Here is a 22,407-nt window from a genome sequence, read left to right on the forward strand (position 1 = left end):
AGGGAAAAAAAATCCCCCGGGGAAAAATTCCCGGCGAAATTCCCGGCGCTGGGAGAAAAGGCGGCAGGGAGAGGGGAGTCAAAGGCACCGGGAGGGTTTTCCAGCCCCGAATCCCTCCAGGAAAAATGGGAATGGGGGGAAAGAGAGGGAAAGAAAAGAAAGGGAAGCGGGAAAATTGGGAAAAGAGGAAAGGAAAAGGAGAAGAGGGATTTCAAAGGGATCAGGGCGGACACGGCAAAGGAGGAAAGGGTGACAGTGGCGGAGAAAGAGGAGGAAGAGGAAGAGGAGGAAGAAGAGAATGAAAAGGAAGAGAAGGGAAAGAAAAAAATAAAAGGACGCGGAAAAATCTCCGCTGTTTGCGGGCGGCGCCATAGGAAGTGCCGTCCCGGCGTGCCCCGCGCGCTGGACTACAGCTCCCGGCATGCCCCGCGCGGCGCCTAGCAGTTCAATACTGGCGGACTACAGTTCCCGGCATGCCCTGCGCGACCCCTAGCAGTTCAATACCAAGGGACTACAGCTCCCGGCATGCCCCGCGCGGGCGGCCCAACACCAACACCGCTGGACTACTGCTCCCATCCTGCCCCGCGGCCGCGCGCGGTGCCAGGCCGCGCCTGGGCGGCGCGGGGCACGCTGGGAGTTGTAGTCCGCGCAGTTTCTGGGCGCGCAAAGGAGGGGGCGGCGGGCCGTGAGGGCTTACCGGAGCGTCCTGCTCCCTATCGGTGTCTTCTCGCCGTAGCAGCCTTCAGGCTCGGGGCGCGTGTAAAGGGAGGCGTCTCCGGGGAAAGCTCGAGGAGGGCGAGTGTGCCGCGGCCGCCGTTCGCCGTCTGGCGCCGGCCCACCGGGCTTCCGCCCACCTCGACATGTCCCCGAGTGCTCGGGACGGCGGGAGCGGCTGAGCGAGACGCTGGGAGTCCCCCGGAGCGAGCGAGCGAGCGAGCGACCTTCTCCTGCGGCACCGGACGGCAACAGCGGCGCCACCGCCCCTCCCGCGCCGGCCCCGCCCGAGCGGCGCCCGCGGCCCGCGATACCATTGGATAGAAGAGCTGTCAATCACCGCCGCGCTCGCCTTTCATTGGTTAACGCCAACGTCAGTCAGCATACTGCTTGCGGACCCGCCCACCGCGGGGGCGCTCGGCGCTGTGATTGGCTGGCGCGGACAAAGAAGGGGGGAGCAGCTGTCAATCACAGAGGGGCGGGGCGGAACTCTCCTCCCGCGGAACTCCCGCGCGCGCCGCCACGTTTCCCGGAACGGAAATACCGCGTTTGAGTGCGGACCGCGCGCAGGCGGGGAAGCCGGAAGTGGCGGGGCCGCCATGGCGGCGCCCGGACCGCCGGCAGCCGCTCCCCTGACGGTGTTGATGGCGGTTCGGGCCGAGCTGGCAGCGCCCTGCGGCCTCCTTCCTTCTTCCGCCGGCGGCGCCGCGCTCCGCCTGCAGCTCAGCGTGCAACCGGGAACCGACGGGCGGCGGCGCTTCCGCCTGGGGCTGCGGCTGGCGGAGGCGGGAGGCGGCGCGGTGAGGGCAGGGGAGGGAATGGGAATGGGAATCCCTGTCCCTGTCCTTGTCCCCATTTCCCTGTCCCCTGTCCGTGTCCCCAGTGTCCCCAGTGTCCCAAATCCCCTCAATGTCCCCCCAGTGTCCCCCATCTCCCCAGTGTCCCCAATCCCCCCAGTGTCCCCAGTGTGTCCCCAGTGTCCCCAATCCCCTCAATGTCCCCAGTGTCCCCCCAGTGTCCCCAATGTCCCCATTCCCCTCAATCCCCCCAATGTCCCCAGTGTCCCCAGTGTCCCCATTCCCCCCAATGTGTCCCCAGTGTCCCCAATGTCCCTGTCCCTGTCCCCGCAGCCCCTGGCCGAGTTTGACCTGCGGGACGTTTCCTATCGCGTGTGTGGCCCCACGAGACACGAGCTGCAGCTGCCAGCGCCGGCCCCGGGGACACAGGGGACAGCACAGGGGACACAGGGGACAGCAGGGACAGAGGGGACAGCAGGGACAGAGGGGACGGTGGCGCTGAGGTTCCCCGAGGAGCGCGAGGCGCAGCAATGGTGGACAGTGCTGAACAGCTCCCTGAGGGAGGCACGGAGAGGTGGGACAGTGACTGGGACACTGGGGACACTGGGGGGATTGGGGACAGTGGGGGACATTGGGGACACTGGGGGGATTGGGGACACTGGGGACACTGGGGACATTGGGGGGATTGGGGACAGTGGGGACATTGGGGACGCTGGGGGAATTGGGGGGATTGGGGGGATTGGGGAGAGAGGGGACATTGGGGGATTTGGGACACTGGGGGGATTGGGCAGTTGGGGACATTGGGGACACTCTGGGGGTTGGGGATATTGGGGAACATTGGGGGCAGGGATATGGGGACAGTGACACAGTGACAGTGACACAGTGACAGCGACACAGTGACAGTGACACACACAGTGACACAGTGACACAGTGACAGCGACACAGTGACACAGTGACAGTGACACAGTGAGTCAGTGACACAGTGACAGTCACACAGTGACACAGTGACACAGTGACAGTGACACAGTGACAGGGACACAGTGACAGGGACACAGTGACAGTCACACAGTGACACAGTCACACAGTGACAGTCACACAGTGACAGTCACACAGTGACACAGTGACAGTGACACAGTGACAGTGACACAGTGACACTGACAGTGACACAGTGACACAGTGGCACAGTGACAGTGACACAGTGACAGCGACACAGTGACACAGTGACAGTGACACAGTGACAGTCACACAGTGACACAGTGACAGTGACACAGTGACACAGTGACACAGTGACAGTGACACAGTGACAGTGACACAGTGACACTGACAGTGACACAGTGACACAGTGACACAGTGACAGTGACACAGTAACAGTGACACAGTAACAGTGACAGTGACACAGTGACACAGTGACAGTGACATAGTGACACTGACAGTGACACAGTGACAGTGACACAGTGACAGTGACACAGTGACAGTGACACAGTGACACAGTGGCACAGTGACACAGTAACAGTGACACAGTGACACAGTGACAGACACAGGGCTGGGGACAGTGCCAGCAGTGCCAGCCCTGTCCCTGTCCCTTCCCGCAGCCCCCGAGGGTGACACGGGGACAGCGCCGGTGCCACCCCCCGAGGATCCCGAGCAGGACACGGAGCAGGAGCAGCTGCTGGAGCTGGCACGGACAGGTACTGGGAATGGGGACTGGGAATGGGAATGGGAATGGGAATGGGAACTGGGAATGGGAAATGGGAAATGGGAATGGGAATGGGAATGGGAACTGGGAATGGGAATGGGGACTGGGAATGGGAATGGGGACTGGGAATGGGGAATGGGAATGGGAATGGGGACTGGGAATGGGGACTGGGACTGGGAATGGGACTGGGACTGGGAATGGGATAATGGGGACTGGGAATGGGATAATGGGGACTGGGAATGGGATAATGGGGACTGGGGGGGACTGGGAATGGGGTAATGGGGACTGGGAATGGGATAATGGGGACTGGGAATGGGGACTGGGAATGGGGATTGGGGACTGGGAATGGGAATTGGGGACTGGGAATGGGGATTGGGGGAATGGGGATTGGGGATTTGGGATTTGGGATTTGGGGATTTTGGATATCAGGAATTTGGGAATCTGGGAACCTGAGAATCTGGGAATGTAGGAATTTGGGGATCTGGGGATTTGGGGATTTTAGAATCTGGGGATCTGGGGATTGAGGAATTAGGGGATTTGGGAATTTGGGGATATGGGGATTTGGGGATCTTGGGATTTGGGAATTTGGGGATGTGGGGATTTGGGGATCTGGAATTGTGGGAGTGTGGGGATTTGGGATTTTGGGAATCTGGGAATGTGGGGATTTGGGAGTTTGGGAATCTGGGAATTTGGGAATTCCGTGTCCCCAAGTGCCACCTCTGCAGAGATGGGGATGGGGACAGCCCTTCCTAGGGGACATTCCTTGAAATCCCTGGTGTCACCTTCTGTCCCCACTGTGTCCCTGGGCTGGGACAGGGGGCTGGGGGTGCCACCCCCGGTGTCCCCTGGTGTCCCCATGATGTCCCCATTCCCACCCTGTGTCCCCGTGTCCCTGCTGATGTCCCCTGGTGTCCCCAGAGGAGCTGGCTGTGTCCCTGTCCCGTGCCATCTCCCAGGGTGACACGGTGGTGGCAGCGCAGAGCGCGGTGGCGTTGGCCCGGCGCCACGCGGAGCTGAGCGTGAGCCTGAGGGACAGCGAGCCTGGAGCTGAGATCAGGTCAGGGCTCAGCCCTTCCTCACCTTCCTCATCCTCACCTTCATCACCTTCACCATCCTCACCTTCATCATCACCCTCACCTTCACCATCCTCACCTTCACCATCCTCACCCTCACCTTCATCATCACCCTCACCTTCACCATTCTTACCTTCATCCTCACCTTGCTCACTTTCACCATCCTCACCCTCACCTTCACCATCCTCACCTTCATCATCCTCACCCTCACCTTGCTCACCTTCACCATCCTCACCCTCACCTTCACCATCCTTACCTTCATCATCACCCTCACCTTCACCATCCTCACCTTCACCATTCTCACCTTCATCATCACCCTCACCTTCACCATCCTCACCCTCACCATCCTTACTTTCATCATCACCCTCACCTTCACCATCCTCACCCTCACCTTCATCATCCTCACCCTCACCTTCATCATCCTCGCCTTCACCATCCTCATCCTCACCCTCACCAACCTCACCTTCATCACCTTCATCATCTTCACCTTCACCTTCCTCACCTTCATCATCATCCTCACCTTCACCATCCTCACCTTCATCAACCTCACCTTCCTCATCCTCATCCTCACCTTCATCATCCTCTTCCTCCCCACCCTCCTCCCTCCTCCTCCACCTTCCCTTCCCTTCCCTTCCCTTCCCTTCCCTTCCCTTCCCTTCCCTTCCCTTCCCTTCCCTTCCCTTCCCTTCCCTTCCCTTCCCTTCCCTTCCCTTCCCTTCCCTTCCCTTCCCTTTTCCATTCCCAGTGTGCCCAGTCTCTCATCCCAGTGTGTCCCACCATTCCCAGTGTGCCCAGTCTCTCATCCCAGTGTGTCCCACCATTCCCAGTGTGCCCAGTCTCTCATCCCAGTGTGTCCCACCATTCCCAGTGTGCCCAGTCTCTCATCCCAGTGTGTCCCACCATTCCCAGTGTGCCCAGTCTCTCATCCCAGTGTCTCCCACCATTCCCAGTGTGCCCAGTCTCTCATCCCAGTGTCTCCCACCATTCCCAGTATGCCAGTGGGGGTGGAGGATGCCACCTCCTCGTGCAGCATCACCCTGCGGGTGCAGCCACAGCTCAGCATTGGTGCCCTCAAGGAGCAGGTACAGCTCACCTGGGGACACCTGGGGTCACCTGGGGTCATCCAGGGGTCACCTGGGGGGATTTGGGGTCACCTGAGGTTATCCAGGAGTCACCTGAGGTCACCTCTGGAGGATGGCATTGCCTGGGGGGAGGGGATGGGGGCACCTGGGGGGATTTGGGATCACCTGGGGTCATCCAGGAGTCACCTGGACAGGGATGCCATCACCTGGGGGAGGGATTTGGGATGACGTGGGGTCACCTGGTGTCATCCAGGGGTCACCCAGAGTCTTTTAGGAGCTTGGGCAGACTGTGCTCTGTAGGGTCAGGATCCCTGGGATCTCACCTGGGATCTCACCTGGGATCTCACCTGGGATCTCATCAGGATTTCCCCAGCTCTCCCAGGGATCTCCCCCAGTTCCCCCAGCTCTCCCAGTCTCTCCAGTCTCTCCCAGCGATCTCCCCATGATCTCCCCCAGTCTCTCCCAGGGATCTCTCCCAGTCTCTCCCAGGGATCTCCCCCAGTTCCCCCAGTCTCTCCAGTCTCTCCCAGTGATCTCCCCCAGCTCTCCCAGTCTCTCCCAGTGATGTCCCCCAGCGCTCCCAGTCTCTCCCAGTGATGTCCCCCAGCGCTCCCAGTCTCTCCCAGTGATGTCCCCCAGCGCTCCCAGTCTCTCCCAGTGATGTCCCCCAGCACTCCCAGTCTCTTCCAGTGATCTCCCCCAGCTCTCCCAGTCTCTCCCAGGGATCTCCCCCAGTCTCTCCAGTCTCTCCCAGTATCTCCAGTCTCCCCCAGTTCCCCCAGCTCTCCCAGTCTCCCCCAGTGATCCCCCCCAGTGATCTCCCCCAGTCTCTCCAGTCTCCCCCAGTGATCTGCCCCAGCTCTCCCAGTCTCCCCCAGTGATCTGCCCCAGGTCTCCCAGTCTCTCCCAGTCTCTCCAGTCTCTCCCAGTGATCTCCCCCAGCTCTCCCAGTCTCCCCCAGGGATCCCCCCAGTGATGTCCCCGTGCTCCCCGTGCCCGCAGGTGTTCCGTGAGTACGGGTTCCACCCGCTGGCGCAGCGCTGGATCATCGGGCAGAGCCTGTGCCAGGACGGGCGGAGCCTGCGCAGCTACGGCATCCGCCGCCCCGGGGACGGGGCCTTCCTGTTCCTGCTGTCAGCACGGGCAGCAGGGCTGGGCCCCGAGCACTACCGGCAGCTGCAGGCCCACTCCCTGCTGCGGGCCACCGGGCTGGATGGGCACAGCACACCTGGCACAGGTATGGGATCATCTTCATCATCTTCATCATCATCATCCTGCCTCTGCTGCTTTCCCTGTTCCTGCTGCTGTCAGTCAGGGCACTGGGGCTGGATGGGCACAGCACACCTGGCACGGTATGGAATCATCTTCACCATGATCATTCTCATGCCTCTGCTGCTGCTGCTTCCCCTGCTCCTGTTCCTGCTGTCAGTGTGGGGATGGGGATGGGGGCAGGGATCAGAACCAGGATGGCTCACCTGGCACAGGTGTGGCTTCATCATCCTCATCATCATCTTCATCATCATCTTGCTGCTTCCCCTGCTCCTGTTCCTGCTGCTGTTGTCAGTCAGGGCAGCAGGGCTGCATGGGGACAGGGATGGGCATGGGGACAGGGACCATGATGGCTCACCTGGAACAGGTATGGCTTCATCATCATCCTCATCCTGCTGCTGCTCCTCCTTGTCCTGCTCCTGCTCGTATTCCTATTCCTGTTCCTGTTCCTATTTCTATTCCTGTTCCTATTCCTGTTCCTATTCCTGTTCCTGTTCCTATTTCTATTCCTGTTCCTATTCCTGTTCCTATTCCTGTTCCTGTTCCTGTTCCTGTTCCTATTTCTATTCCTGTTCCTATTCCTGTTCCTATTCCTGTTCCTATTTCTGTTCCTGTTCCTGTTCCTATTCCTGTTCCTATTCCTGTTCCTGTTCCTATTCCTGTTCCTGTTCCTATTCCTGTTCCTGTTCCTGTTCCTATTCCTGTTCCTATTCCTGTTCCTATTCCTGTTCCTGTTCCTGTTCCTATTCCTGTTCCTATTCCTGTTCCTATTTCTATTCCTGTTCCTATTCCTGTTCCTGTTCCTATTTCTATTCCTGTTCCTGTTCCTGTTCCTATTTCTATTCCTGTTCCTGTTCCTATTCCTGTTCCTGTTCCTATTCCTATTCCTGTTCCTATTCCTATTCCTGTTCCTATTCCTATTTCTATTCTTGTTCCTGCTCCTGCTCTTAACCTCACCTGGCACACAGTTTCATCATCATCATCATCCTCACCCTGCTGCTTCCCCTGCTGCTGCTGCTGTTGCTGCTGTCAGTGAAGGCAGTGGGGTTGTGTGAGTACAGGGATGGGGACCAGGACCAGGACCAGGATGGCTCACCTGGAACAGGTATGGATTCGTCATCATCAGCAGCACCATCATCATCCTCATCATCCTCATCATCTTCATCTTGCTCCTGTTCCTCCCTCATCCTGCTCCCGTTGTTTCCTCATCCTGCTCCTTCCTCCTCAATATTCTCACACAGTTCCTGCTCATTTTTCATCCTGTTTCTTCCTCATCATTCTCATCCTGCCCCTCCTTCCTCACCTTCCTCATCCTGCTCCTCTCTCCTCACTCTCATCCTCCTCCTGCTCCCATTCCTTCCTCACCCTCCTCACTCTCATCCTGCTCCTCCTCACCTTCACGCTGCTGCTGCTTCTTCCTCATCCTGCTCCTTCCTCCTCCTCACCCTCACACAGTTCCTGCTGCCATCTTCATCATCCTCATCCTGCTCCTGTTCTTTCCTTCTCCTTTCTCCTCCATCTCTTCCTTCCTTCACCCTCCTCACCATCCTCATCCTGCTGCTCCTTCCTCCTCCTCCTCATCCTGCTGATGTTCCTGTTCCTTCCTCCTCCTCCTGCTGCTGTTCCTGTTCCTCCTCCTCCCCCTGTCCCCTCGGGGCTGATCCCATCCCATGTGTCCCCAGGCAATGTCCCCGAGCCCCCGGAGCGGATGGACGTGGGGGACATCGGGGAATTTGGGGACATTGGGGACATCGGGGAGCACCTGGACTCGCTGCAGCTCTGGGACAGCGCTGGGGCCCCGCCCACAGCCCCTGAGCCCCGCCCAGCCTCACCTGAGCAGGTACGGGGGGAGGGGGGCCCTGCCGGGATCCTGATCCCAATCCCTGATCCCAATCCCTGATCCTGTCCCATTCCCAGCAAAATTCCCGTTCCAGGTGGGCTGGAATAATTCCCATTTCCCCATCCCCATTCACATTCCATTATTTGTGTTATTCCCATTATTCCATTAATTACCTGTTAATTAACGGCTGGCCCTGCCCCGGTGCACGTTCCTGAACAAGCCCCTGAAATGTGCCCTGATCCCATTATCCCGTTAATTCCCCGTTAATTCCCCGTTAATTACCGCAGTCGGGCTGGGCCTGCCCCCGGTGCACGTTCCTGAACAAGCCCACCCGCCCGGGCTGTGAGATGTGCCCTGATCCCATTATCCCGTTAATTACCCGTTAATTACCGTTAATTGCCGCAGTCGGGCTGGGCCTGCCCCCGGTGCACGTTCCTGAACAAGCCCACCCGCCCGGGCTGTGAGATGTGCAGCTCCCCCCGGCCCGAGGGGTACCGGGTGCCCGGGGGGCACCGCCCCGACCCCGCCGAGCTGCAGCGGCTGCAGAGGGAGCAGGACGGGACCCGCCAGTGCCAGCAGGTGAAGGGTTAATGGGATAATGGGGTAATGGGATCAGTGGGGTCAGTGGGGTTAATGGGATCACTGGGGTTAATGGGATAATGGGGTTAATGGGGTCACTGTGGTTAATGGGGTCACTGGGGTCAGTGGGGGTCACTGGGGGGGCTCCCATTCCCGCCTGGATTTTGGGGCTTTTCTGAAGCATCTCCAGAGCTGGAACTGCTCCAGGTGTCCCCAAAACATCCCTGAGATCCCCTGGAGAGCCGGGGACACCCCAGGAGAGGCTCAGGGCTGGGACAGCCCCTTTCCCTTTCCCTTTTCTCTTTTCCCTTTCCCTTTTTTTTCCCCTTTTCCCTTTTTCCTTTTCCTTTCCCCTTTATTTTCCCTTTTCCTTTTTCCTTTCCCTTTCCCTTTTCCCTTTTACTTCCCCTTCCATTATTCCTGGTTTTTCCCCCACTTTCCCTTTTTTATCCCATTTTTCCCTCATTTTTCTCATTTTCCCGTTTTTTTTCATTCTCTCTTTTTTCCCGTTTTTTCCCAATTTCCCGTTTTTTTTCCCCGTTCCAGGCGCTGGAGGCGGAGCGGCAGCGGAATTTCCAGCAGCCATTCCCGTTTTTTCCCAATTTCCCGGTTTTTTTCCCCGTTCCAGGCGCTGGAGGCGGAGTGGTAGCGGAACTCCCAGCAGCCATTCCCGTTTTTTCCCAATTTCCCGGGTTTTCTCCCGTTCCAGGCGCTGGAGGCGGAGCGGCAGGGGAATTTCCAGCAGCCATTCCCTGGTTTTTTTCCCAATTTCCCGGTTTTTTGCCCCGTTCCAGGCGCTGGAGGCGGAGCGGCAGCGGAATTTCCAGCAGCTGCTGCGCGCGGAGGAGGCGGAGCTGGTTCCGAACCCGGAGCCGCTCGAGTGCGGGATCTGCCTGCAGCCCGTGCCCGCGGGCCGGGGGGTTCTGCTGCGGGACTGCCTGCACAGCTTCTGCCGGTACCGGCACCGGGCCGGGGGAACCGGGACCGGGGGGGAACCGGGATCACAGGGAACCACCCCCGGGACTGCCCGCACAGCTTCTGCCGGTACCGGCACCGGGCCGGGGGAGCCGGGACCGGGGGGGAACCGGGATCAACCCGGGATCACAGGGAACCACCCCCGGGACTGCCCGCACAGCTTCTGCCGGTACCGGGCCGAACCGAACCGGGGGGAACCGGGACTGGGACTGCCCCCCTCACCAATAGCCGTGACCAGTCCCAGCATCCCCCAGCCCCAAAGTGACCAACGCTGACCCCCAACACCATCCCGGTGACTACCAATGTCCCCAGTGTCCCCCAATGTCCCCAGTGTCCCCCAGTGTCCCCTGCAGGGAGTGTCCCCAGTGTCCCCTCCCTGTCCCCGCAGGGAGTGTCCCCAGTGTCCCCAGTGTCCCCTCCCTATCCCCGCAGGGAGTGTCCCCAGTGTCCCCATTGTCCCCAGTGCCCCCTCCCTGTCCCCGCAGGGAGTGTCTCCGGCAGGTGATCACCTTCAGCGAGGAGCCGGTGGTGGCCTGTCCCTTCCGTGATGTCACCTACGCGTGTGGCAGCCACCTGCAGGAGCGGGAGATCCGTGCGGTGCGTGGGGAGGGGACACGGGGGGACACAGGACACGAGGGGACATGGGGACACGGGGGTCAGGGGACACTGGGAACATTGGGGAGGGGTCACCACAGGCCACCACAGGAGGGTGACACCCATGGGGGCTCTTGAAAGAACAGGGTGGGTGACTCGGGTGTCCCCATGGGTGGTGACAGTGACTCAGGGGGTCCCAGTGCCACCAATGTCGCCAATGTCCCAATGATGTCCCCATTGATGTCCCCATTGTCGCAGCTGCTGTCCCCTGAGGAGCACGCGCGGTTCCTGGCCCGCGGGCTGTTCTAATGTCCCCATTGATGTCCCCATTGTCCCCAATGTCGCAGCTGCTGTCCCCTGAGGAGCACGCGCGGTTCCTGGCCCGCGGGCTGTTCTAATGTCCCCATTGATGTCCCCATTGTCGCAGCTGCTGTCCCCCGAGGAGCACGCGCGGTTCCTGGCCCGCGGGCTGTTCTAATGTCCCCATTGATGTCCCCATTGTCCCCAATGTCGCAGCTGCTGTCCCCTGAGGAGCACGCGCGGTTCCTGGCCCGCGGGCTGGCGCTGGCCGAGCGCCGCAGCCGGGACAGTTTCCATTGCCGGGGCCGGGACTGTCCCGGCTGGTGCTTCATCGAGGAGGCGCTGAACGAGTTCCGGTGCCCCGTGTGCGGGGCGCTCAACTGCCTGCTCTGCAAGGTGGGTGGCACCGGGTGGCACCGAGTGTCACTGGGTGTCACTGGGTGTCCCTGGGGTGCTCAACTGCCTGCTCTGCAAGGTGGGTGGCACCGAGTGTCACTGGCTGTCACTGGGTGTCCCTGGGGTGCTCAACTGCCTGCTCTGCAAGGTGGGTGGCACCGAGTGTCACTGGCTGTCACTGGGTGTCCCTGGGGTGCTCAACTGCCTGCTGTGCAAGGTGGGTGGCACTGGGTGGCACCGAGTGTCACTGGGTGTCCCTGAGTGTCACTGAGTGTCCCTGGAGTGCTCAACTGCCTGCTCTGCAAGGTGGGTGGCACTGGGTGGCACCGAGTGTCACTGGGTGTCCCTGAGTGTCACTGAGTGTCCCTGGGGTGCTCAACTGCCTGCTCTGCAAGGTGGGTGGCACTGGGTATCCCCTCATGTCCCCTGATGTCCCCTGTGTCCCCAGGCCATCCACGAGGGGCAGAACTGCCGCCAGTACCAGGATGAGCCTGGGGTGTCCCTGGCTGTGCCTAGAGTGTCCCTGGCTGTCCCCAGCTGTCCCCTCATGTCCCCTGATGTCCCCTCTGTGTCCCCAGGCCATCCACGAGGGGCAGAACTGCCGCCAGTACCAGGACGAGCTGCAGCAGCGGGCGCAGAACGACGCGGCGGCGCGGCAGACCCGGGACATGCTGCAGGTCAGGGGGGCTCTGGGGTGTCCTGGGGGGGCTCAGGGGGGTCCCCACGGCTCTGATTCCCCCCCCGTGCCCCCTCCCCAGACGCTGGTGCAGCGGGGGGAGGCCATGCACTGCCCCACGTGCCGCATCGTGCTGCAGAAGAAGGACGGCTGCGACTGGATCCGCTGCAGCGTGTGCCAGACTGAGATCTGCTGGGTCACCAAGGGGCCCCGCTGGGGGCCGGGGGTGAGGGGGGGAGGGGTCTGGGGGGGTTGGGGGGGTCCTGGGGGGTCTCAGGGGGTTTGGGGTCAGCAGGGATCCGGGGGGATTGGGGGGGATTCACTGCAGCGTGTGCCAGACTGAGATCTGCTGGGTCACCAAGGGGGTGTGAGGGAAGGTCTGGGAGGATTCTGGGGGTCCTGGGGGGTCTGGGGGGTTTCTCAAGGGCGTTCTGAGATGAGGGGGGGTCACCAAGGTGATGGGGTCTCAGGGTGATGGGGGGAGGGGGCTGGGGGAACAGGAGGGACCCCAGGGTGACCAAGGGGACAAAGTGACCACAGAGTGACCCAGGGTGGGGAAGGGGACACAGAGTAACCCCAAAGTGACCCCAGGGTGACTGAGGGGACAGAGTGACCACAGAGTGACCCAGATTGGGAAGGGGACAGAGAGTGACCCCAGCTCTGTCCCTGCAGGGTCCTGGTGACACCAGCGGTGGCTGTCGCTGCAACGTCAACGGGCAGAGGTGCCACCCCCAGTGCCAGAACTGCCACTGACCCTGGGACACCCTGGGGACACCCAGGGGACACCCAGGGGACTGAGAGGAGCCAAAGCCAGCGGGGACAGATGGACACAGGGACAGAGCTGATGGACAGTGGGACAAAGCCAATGGACACTGGGACAGAACTAATGGACAGATGGACACTGCTCATGGATGGACAGATGGACACTGCTCATGGATGGACAGATGGACACTGCTCATGGAGGGACAGATGGACACTGCTCATGGAGGGACCCTGGGATGGCCTCAGGGGCTCTGGGAGCTGCAGGGGCACAGCCCAGGGGGGACAATAAAGGCACCGAGTGTCACAGGCTGGCACCAGCGTGGGGACAGGGACATGGGGACAGCCCAGCACGGCCACCAGCGTGGGGACAAGGACAGAGGCCACTCCCCAGGATGGGGACAATGACAGGGACAGGGGTCACCGGCCCTGAATGAGACCCCAGAGCAGCAGAGAGTGGTGGGGACACGGCACAGGCATGGCCTGAGCTGACCCAGTGACCCAGAGAGTGACACATGGCCTGACCCAGAGTGACCCACAGTGTGACCCACAGTGACCCAGAGAGTGACACATGGCCTGACCCAGAGTGACCCACAGTGTGACCCAGAGAGTGACCACAGTGACCCACAGTGTGACCCACAGTGACCCAGAGAGTGACACGTGGCCTGACCCACAGTGACCCACAGAGTGACCCACAGTGTGACCCAGAGAGTGACCACAGTGACCTAGAGAGTGACCTCAGTGACCCACAGTGTGACCCAGTGACCCACAGAGTGACCCACAGTGACCCAGTGACCCACAGTGACCCATGGCCTGACCCACAGCACACCCCCAGCCCCATTCCCAGCCCCACACCAGCACACCCCCAGCCCCACAGCTCTCCTGTGACACCAGATTTTATTCCCAGCCCCACAGCTCTCCTGTGACCCCAATTTTATTTCCACCCCCAGCCCCATGTTTTACTCCCAGCCCCACAGCTCTCCTGTGACCCCAGATTTTATTCCCAGCCCCACAGCTCTCCTGTGACCCCAGATTTTACTCCCAGCCCCACAGCTCTCCTGTCAGCCCCATGTTTTATTCCCAGCCCCACAGCTCTCCTGTGACCCCAGATTTTACTCCCAGCCCCACAGCTCTCCTGTCAGCCCCATGTTTTATTCCCACCCCCCAGCCCCCGTGGGGGCCGGGGTTGGGGTTGGCTGAACATGAGGGGGGGGTTTGAACCCCCCAAGGCCCCTCTTGGTGGGGGGAGGGGGGAGCCACAGCCCCTCCCTGGCCCCCCAAGTGTGGGGGGGGCTGGGAACTGGGGAGGGGGGAGCCCAGTGCCCCCCACTTGGGGGTCCCAGGCCCTACTTGGGGGGCCTGTAAATCATCTTCCTGCTCTTGAGCACCGACCACTTGTGTCTCTTCATGTAGTACAGGAGGGGCACGAGCAGCCCTGAGATCAGCAGCAGCTGGGGGGGTACACAGGGGTCAGGGGGGCCTGAGACCCCAAAACCCCCTAGAGACCCCTAAACCCCCCTCTAGAGACCCCAAAACCCCCTGGAGACCCCCAAAAACCTCCTGAGACCCCCAAACACCCCCTAGAGACCTCCAAACACCCCCCTGAGACCCCCAACCCCCCCCCTGAGCCCCCCAATACCCCCTAGAGACCCCCAAACCCCCCCCTTGAGACCCCCCAAAACCCCCTGAGCAGCCCTGAGATCAGCTGGGGGGGGGAGACATGGGGGGTCTGCGGGGGGGTCTCTGAGCCCCTCAGAGCCACCCCAAAACACCCCTCCCCCCCAATCCCCCCTGAGCCCCTCTGAGCCTCCTCCCCACCTTGAGCCCACCCCCTCCCCCTCCCTATCTTGAGCCCCCCAGCCCCCATGAGACCCCTCCCCCCCTGAGCCCCCCAGCCCCCTCCCCACCTTGAGCCCCCTCCCCACCTTAAGCCCCCTCCCCGCCTTGAGCCCCCTCCCCACCTTGAGCCCCCTCCCCCATCTTGAGCCCCCTCCCCCACCTTGAGCCCCCTCCCCCACCTTGAGCCCCCTCCCCACCTTGAGCCCCCTCCCCGCCTTGAGCCCCCTCCCCACCTTGAGCCCCCTCCCCCACCTTGAGCCCCCTCCCCACCTTGAGCCCCCCTCCCCACCTTGAGCCCCCCCCCCCACCTTGAGCCCCCTCCCCACCTTGAGCCCCCTCCCCACCTTGAGCCCCCTCCCCACCTTGAGCCCCCTCCCCACCTTGAGCCCCCTCCCCCACCTTGAGCCCCTCCCCACCTTGAGCCCCCTCCCCCCCTTGAGCCCCCTCCCCCACCTTGAGCCCCCTCCCCCACCTTGAGCCCCCTGCCCACCTTGAGCCCCATTTTCTTGCGCTGGTCGTGCTCGGGCTCGGCCGCCCAGCGCAGGAAGGTGCAAACGTCCTTGGCAATCTGGGACATGGTGGCGGGGGTCCCTGGGGGGAAAAAAAAGGGGGGTGGGACCCCAAAATACACTGAGACCCCCAAAAAACAATGAGACCCCCCCCCAAGACGCCACTGGGAACCCCCAAAACCCACTGAGGACCCCCAGAGCCACTGAGATCCTCCTGGAACCCCCCCCAATTCCCCAGCAGGACACCCTGAGACCCCTCCCCAATTCCCCAGCAGGGCACCCCCCCAGACCCCTCCAAATGCCCCCAGAACCCCCCGAATCCCCCTCCCAGCCCCCCCCAGCCCCCCGTACCGTCGTCGTACTCCAGCACCTCGTCGTAGATGGGCGGGGCCATGCCGATGGCCTGCCCCGGGAAATAGGGGTTGTAATGGAGCCCCTCCCTCAGGGAGACCCCCGCGGGGGGGTCACAGTACCCCGTCAGCAGGGAGAACACGTAATCCTCACCCCCGTGCCTGAAAACCAATAACCGATCAATAATCAATAACTGATCAATAACTGACCAATAACTGATCAATAACGGGGTCACAGTACCCCGTCAGCAGAGATAACACGTACTCCTCACCCCAATGCCTGAAAACCATTAACTGATCAATAATCAATAACTGATCAATGACCAATAACTGATCAATAACAGGGTCACAGTGCCTCGTCAGCAGCGAGAACACGTAATCCTCCTCCCGTGCCTGAAAGCCAATAACTGATCAATAATCAATAACTGATCAATAACAGGGTCACAGTACCCCATCAGCAGCGAGAACACGTAATCCTCACCCCCGTGCCTGAAAACCAATAACTGATCAATAATCAATAACTGATCAATAACGGGGTCACAGTGCCCCATGAGCAGCAAGAATATGCAATCCTCACCCTGTGCCTGTGGGGTGATCAATAACCAATAACTGATCAATAACTGATGAATGGTGGGATCAGTGACACATCAATAATCAAAATCTCTGTTGCTGGGTGACCCCAATCCTGTATCTGTACCTGTCCCCATTACAGGTACCCTACACCTGTACCTGTACCCCATTACCTGTCCCCATTACCTGTCCCCATTACCTGTACCCCATTACCTGTCCCCATTACCTGTACCCACACCTGTCCCCATTACCTGTCCCCATTACCTGTACCCACACCTGTCCCCATTACCTGTCCCCACTACCTGTACCCCATTACCTGTCCCATACCTGTCCCCATTACCTGTCCCCATTACCTGTCCCCACTACCTGTACCCCATTACCTGTACCCCATTACCTGTACCCCATTACCTGTACCCCATTACCTGTCCCCACTACCTGTACCCCATTACCTGTCCCCATTACCTGTCCCCACTACCTGTACCCCATTACCTGTCCCCATTACCTGTCCCCATTACCTGTACCCCATTACCTGTCCCCCATTACCTGTCCCCATTACCTGTACCCCATTACCTGTACCCCATTACCTGTCCCATTACCTGTCCCCATTACCTGTACCCCATTACCTGTACCCCATTACCTGTCCCCATTACCTGTACCCCATTACCTGTACCCCATTACCTGTCCCCCATTACCTGTCCCAATTACCTGTCCCACACCTGTACCCCATTACCTGTCCCCATTACCTGTCCCCATTACCTGTCCCATTACCTGTCCCATACCTGGCATTGACGATGTAGCTCAGGTCGGGGGGCAGTGCCCCGTTGTGGGGTGACCCCAATCCCACACCTGTACCCCATTACCTGTCCCCATTACCTGTCCCATTACCTGTCCCACACCTGTCCCATACCTGGCATTGACGATGTAGCTCAGGTCGGGGGGCAGTGCCCCGTTGTTGGCTGCCCGCGCTGCCTCGGGGTTGGGGTACGGCTTGGGGAAATAATCCGAGATCTTCCCGGGGCGCATGAACATCTCCCCGTTCTCATCAGGGCCGTCCTGAATCTCCACCTGGGACAGGTGAGACAGGTGAGACACAGGGACAGGTGAGGGACAGGTGAGACACAGACAGGTGAGACAGGGACAGGTGAGACACAGACAGGTGAGACAGGGACAGGTGAGACAGGGACAGGTGAGACAGGGACAGGTGAGACAGGGACAGGTGAGACACAGGGACAGGTGAGACACAGGGACAGGTGAGGGACAGGTGAGACACAGGGACAGGTGAGACAGGTACAGGTGAGACACAGGGACAGGTGAGACACAGGGACAGGTGAGACACAGGGACAGCAGGGCCCCATGAACATCTCCCCGTTCTCATCAGGGCCGTCCTGCACCTCCACCTGGGACAGGTGAGATAGGTGAGATACAGGTGAGGGACAGGGACAGGTGACATACAGGTGAGACACAGGTGTCCCTGGGTATGTCCCTGTCTGTCCCCAGGGGTGTCACTGAGTGTGTCCCCAGGTGTCCCTGGGTGTGTCCCCACATGTCCCTGGATGTGTCCCCAGCTGTCCCTGTTTGTCCCCAGGTGTCCCTGGGTGTCCTTGTCTGCCCCCAGGTGTCTCAGATGTCTCTCTCTGTCCCCAGGTGTCCCTGTCTGTCCCCACATGTCTCTGTCTGTCCCCAGCTGTCCCAGGTGTGTCCCTGTGTGTCCTTGTCTGTCCCCAGGTGTCCCTGTCTGTCCCCACATGTCTCTGTCTGTCCCCAGCTGTCCCAGGTGTGTCCCTGGGTGTCCCCAGGTGTCCCCAGGTGTCCCTGTCTGTCCCCAGGTGTCCCTGTCTGTCCCCAGGTGTCCCAGGTGTCCCTGTCTGTCCCCATGTGTCCCCAGGTGTCCCAGGTGTCCCTGTCTGTCCCCAGGTGTCCCAGTGTCCCCTCTGTCACCTCCTCTGCCAGTGCTTTGGCCTCGGCCTCGCTGTGGGTGACCCCGATGAGGTTCCGGAAAGCCACGAACTCCATGGAGTGACAGGCAGAGCACACCTGGCGGTACACCTGGAACCCCCTGCGGACACTGAGACAGAAACAATCCCATAATAATCCTAAGCACACCTGGGGCACACCTGGAACCCCCTGCGGACACTGAGACAGAAACAATCCCATAATAATCCTAAACACACCTGGGGCACACCTGGAACCCCCTGCGGACACTGAGACAGAAACAATCCCATAATAATCCTAAAATAATCCTAAAATTATCCTAAAATACCCCAAACACACCTGGGGTACACCTGGAACCCCCTGTGGACACTGAGAGAGAAACAATCCCATAATAATCCTAAAATAATCCTAAAATTATCCTAAAATACCCCAAACACACCTGGGGTACACCTGGAACCCCCTGCGGACACTGAGACAGAAACAATCCCATAATAATCCTAAAATAATCCTAAAATTATCCTAAAATTATCCTAAAATACCCCAAACACACCTGGGGCACACCTGGAACCCCCCTGTGGACACTGTAACAGAAACAATCCCATAATAATCCTAAAATAATCCTAAAATTATCCTAAAATACCCCAAACACACCTGGGGCACACCTGGAACCCCCTGCAGACACTGAGACAGAAACAATCCCATAATAATCCTAAAATAATCCTAAAATTATCCTAAAATTATCCTAAAATACCCCAAACACACCTGGGGCACACCTGGAACCCCCTGCAGACACTGAGACAGAAACAATCCCATAATAATCCTAAAATAATCCTAAAATTATCCTAAAATACCCCAAACACACCTGGGGTACACCTGGAACCCCCTGCAGACACTGAGACAGAAACAATCCCATAATAATCCTAAAATAATCCTAAAATTATCCTAAAATACCCCAAACACACCTAGCGGTACACCTGGAACCCCCTGCGGACACTGAGAGAGAAATCCCATAATAATCCCATAATAAATGTAAATTAATCCTAAATTAATGCCCAATTAATCCCAAAGTAACCCCAAAATAATCCTAAAACAATCCCATAATAATCCCCCAAAAATCCCAAAATAATTCTAATATACCCCAAACACACCTGGGGTACACCTGGAACCCCCTGCAGACACTGAGAGAGAAATCCCATAATAACCCTAAAATAACCCCAAAATAATCCCATAATAATCAGAAAATAATCCTAAAATAATCCTAAAATAACCCTAAAGTAATCCCGTAATAATCCTAAATTCCAAAACAATCCTAAAATAGCCCAAAATAATCCTAATCTAGAATACTAAAATAATATCAAAATTATCCTAAAATAATCCCATAATAAATCCCAAAGCAATTCTAAAATAATCCCAAAATAACCCTAAAACAATCCTAAAATAATCCCAAAATAATCTTAAAATAATCCTAAAATTATCCTAAAATACCCCAAACACACCTGGGGCACACCTGGAACCCCCTGTGGACACTGAGAGAGAAATCCCATAATAACCTTAAAATAACCCCAAAATAATCCTAAAGTAATCCCATAATAATCCCAAAATACTCCTAAAATAAACCCATAATAATCCTGAAATAATCCTAAAACAATCCCAAAAGAATCCTAAAATACCCCAAAATAATTGTATAATAATCCTGAAACAATCCCAAAATAATTTTAAAATAATCCCCAAATAATCCCCAAATAATTTTAAAATAATCCTAAAACAATCCCAAAATAATTCCAAAATAATCCTAAAATACCCCAAAATAATCCTAAAATAATCCCATAATGATCCTAAAATCACCCCAAAAATACCCCAAGCACACCTGGACCCCCCTGGAGACACAGGAAGGGAATGAGGGGGGGCTCAGGGACCCCCAAAATCACCTGGACCCTCTGTGGGGGAGGGGCTCAGACCCCCCAGGACCCCCCAAAAACTCCCAAATCTCTGTATCTGATGTGGGCCAGCACCCCCAAAACCCACCCAGGACCCCCCAAATCCCATCCAGGACCCCCCAAAACCCACCCAGGACCCCCAAAACCCACCCAGGACCCCCCAAATCCCATCCAGGACCCCCCAAAACCCACCCAGGACCCCCAAAACCCACCCAGGACCCCCCAAAACCCCCCAGGACCCCCCAAAACCCACCCAGGACCCCCCAAAACCCACCCAGGACCTCCCAGATCCCACCCAGGACCCCCCAAATCCCACCCAGGACCCCCCACATTCCACCCAGGATCCCCAAAACCCACCCAGGACCCTCCAAATCCCATCCAGGACCCCCCAAATCCCATCCAGGACTCCCCACATTCCACCCAGGACCCCCCAAATCCCATCCAGGACCCCCCACATTCCACCCAGGACCCCCAAAACCCACCCAGGACCCCCCAAAACCCACCCAGGACCCCCCAAATTCCCCCCAAATGCCCCCAGGACCCCCTAAATTTCCCCCCTATCCCATACTTGGTATGGTCCAGCATCCCCAATCCCACCCAGGATCCCCCAAACCTCCCTAGGACCCCCCAAATCTCCCCCAAATCGCCCCCAGCACCCTGAAAATCCCCCCCAGTGTCCCCCCAAATCCCCCCCCAGCGCCTCAAAAACCCCCCGAAATCCCCCCAACCCCCCCTAGGATCCCCCAAACCTCCTCCAAATCTCACCCAGCACCCCCAAATCCCCCCTAGGACCCCCAAAATCCCCCTAGGACCCCCCAAATCACACCCAAATCGCTCCCAGCACCCCCAAATGCCCCCTAAAACCCCCTCAGACCCCCCAAACCCCTCTAGGACCCCCCAAATCACTCCCCCAGGGCCCCCCCTAAAATCCCCAGGACCCCCCAAATCTCCCCCAAATGCCCCCCAGGATCCCCCAAAATGCCACTCAGCATCCCCAAAACCCCCTCAAAACTCCCCCAGGGTCCTCCCAAACCCCCCTAGGACACCCCAAATCCCACCCAGCACCCCCGAACTCCCCCCAAAACCCCCCCAAATCCCACCCAGCATCCCCAACCCCCCCCCCCCCCCAGGACCCCCCAGATCTCCCCCGAATCCCCCCCAAACCCCTCTAGGACTCCCCAAATCCCACCCAGCATCCCCAAAACTCCCCTAGGACCCCCGAAATCTCCCCCAAACCCCCCCCCAGAGCCCCCCCAAAACCCCACTAGGATCCCCAAACCTTCCCCAAATCCCCCCCAAGCCCCCCTAGGACCCCCCCAAATCCCCCCCAAATCCCCCCCAAGCCCCCGTAGGACCCCCCAAATCCCCCCCAGGACCCCCCCGGGGCGCACCTGGCGTGGTCCAGCGCCGAGAGCGGCCCCCCGTGGCTCCAGGGGAAGCTCGGGGGGTGCAGCTCCAGCTCCCCCGCGCTCACCGGGCCCCCCCCGAGCGCCAGCGCCACGCCCAGAGACCCCCCCCCCGCCAGAGCCCCCAGCACGGCCAGGGCACGGCGGGAACGGGGGCGGCCAGACTGGGACCAGAGAGACACCTGGGGGGACAGGGGGGGTCACCTGGGGGGACACAGAGACACCTGGGGGGGGTCAGGGTCACCTGGGGGGACACAGAGACACCTGGGGGTTCAGGGACACCTGGGGGGGACATAGGGACACCTGGGGGGACAGGGGGGGTCACCTGGGGGGACACAGGGACACCTGGGGGGGTCAGGGTCACCTGGGGACACCCTGGGGACAGCTGGGGGGGGGGTGAAAGGGGGTCAAGGTGAGGTCAGGGACACCTGGGGGGGACACAGGGACACCGGGGACCCCAAAACTCGGGCGGGGGGGGATAAAAGGCACGGGGGGTCCCGGGGAGAGCGGGAGCAGAGAGAATAACGGGAATAACAACGGGAATAACGGGAATGGAAGAGCGGGAAGGGCGGGTAAAGGACACGGGAAAGGGCGGGGACACCGGGAGGGGCTCGGGGGGGGTTGGGAGAGCACCGGGACAGGTAACGATAGAGCACCGGGAACACCGGGAGAGGGAACGATGGAAACCGGGGATCACTGGGGGGCACCGGGAGGGGGAACGGAGCGACCAGAGCAGCACCGGGGACACCGGGAGGGGGAACGGAGCACCCCGGGCAGGGTCGGGGGTCACCGGGAGAGGTGAGGGAGCCGCCCCGGCAGCCCCGGGCAGCCGCTGCCCTCAGCCCGTGAGGCGAGGCCCGGCCCCGCTCCCTCCCCGCTCCCCCCGCTCCGTCCCGCCCTCACCGGCGCGGAGCCGCCGCCGGGGCCGCCCCGGGGCCGCAGCAGCGCGCGGGGATCGAGGCGCGGCCCCGCCGGGCCCGGCAGCGCCCGCAGCGCCCGCAGCGCCGCCATCGCCGAGGTCGAGGGGACGCGCCGCGACGCCCCGGAACTGACGTCAAGGGAAGCGGTGGTGACGTCACGGGGAGGCACGTGACATGCCGGCGCGCTTTTTGTA

The 22,407-nt window shown here is 59.7% G+C and overlaps 2 protein-coding genes across 2 annotated transcripts; one reads left to right on the forward strand and one right to left on the reverse strand.

Annotated features, from left to right (window-relative positions):
- The first annotated feature begins 597 nt into the window (after positions 1–597).
- Positions 598–12,786, forward strand: SHARPIN (SHANK associated RH domain interactor). The gene is made up of 14 exons (XM_079333016.1): positions 598–1,514; positions 1,845–2,085; positions 3,104–3,199; positions 4,126–4,264; positions 5,272–5,362; positions 6,365–6,599; positions 8,314–8,471; positions 8,877–9,050; positions 9,845–10,005; positions 10,511–10,622; positions 11,136–11,315; positions 11,894–11,992; positions 12,074–12,217; positions 12,664–12,786. Exons 1-14 carry the CDS (start codon positions 1,314–1,316, stop codon positions 12,742–12,744), a joined length of 2,112 nt encoding a protein of 703 aa, XP_079189142.1. The 5' UTR covers positions 598–1,313; the 3' UTR covers positions 12,745–12,786.
- Positions 12,787–13,907: 1,121 nt separating this feature from the next.
- On the reverse strand, positions 13,908–22,347 carry CYC1 (cytochrome c1). Its single transcript, XM_079333015.1, has 7 exons — positions 22,197–22,347; positions 21,279–21,475; positions 17,957–18,083; positions 16,926–17,083; positions 15,450–15,610; positions 15,080–15,180; positions 13,908–14,201 (listed from the first exon to the last, which is right to left on the reverse strand). Exons 1-7 carry the CDS (start codon positions 22,302–22,304, stop codon positions 14,097–14,099), a joined length of 957 nt encoding a protein of 318 aa, XP_079189141.1. The 5' UTR covers positions 22,305–22,347; the 3' UTR covers positions 13,908–14,096.
- Between the last annotated feature and the right edge of the window lie 60 nt (positions 22,348–22,407).

This window comes from Erithacus rubecula (assembly GCF_903797595.1).
Source record: "Erithacus rubecula genome assembly, contig: scaffold_700_arrow_ctg1, whole genome shotgun sequence".
Taxonomy (NCBI): Eukaryota; Metazoa; Chordata; class Aves; order Passeriformes; family Muscicapidae; genus Erithacus; species Erithacus rubecula.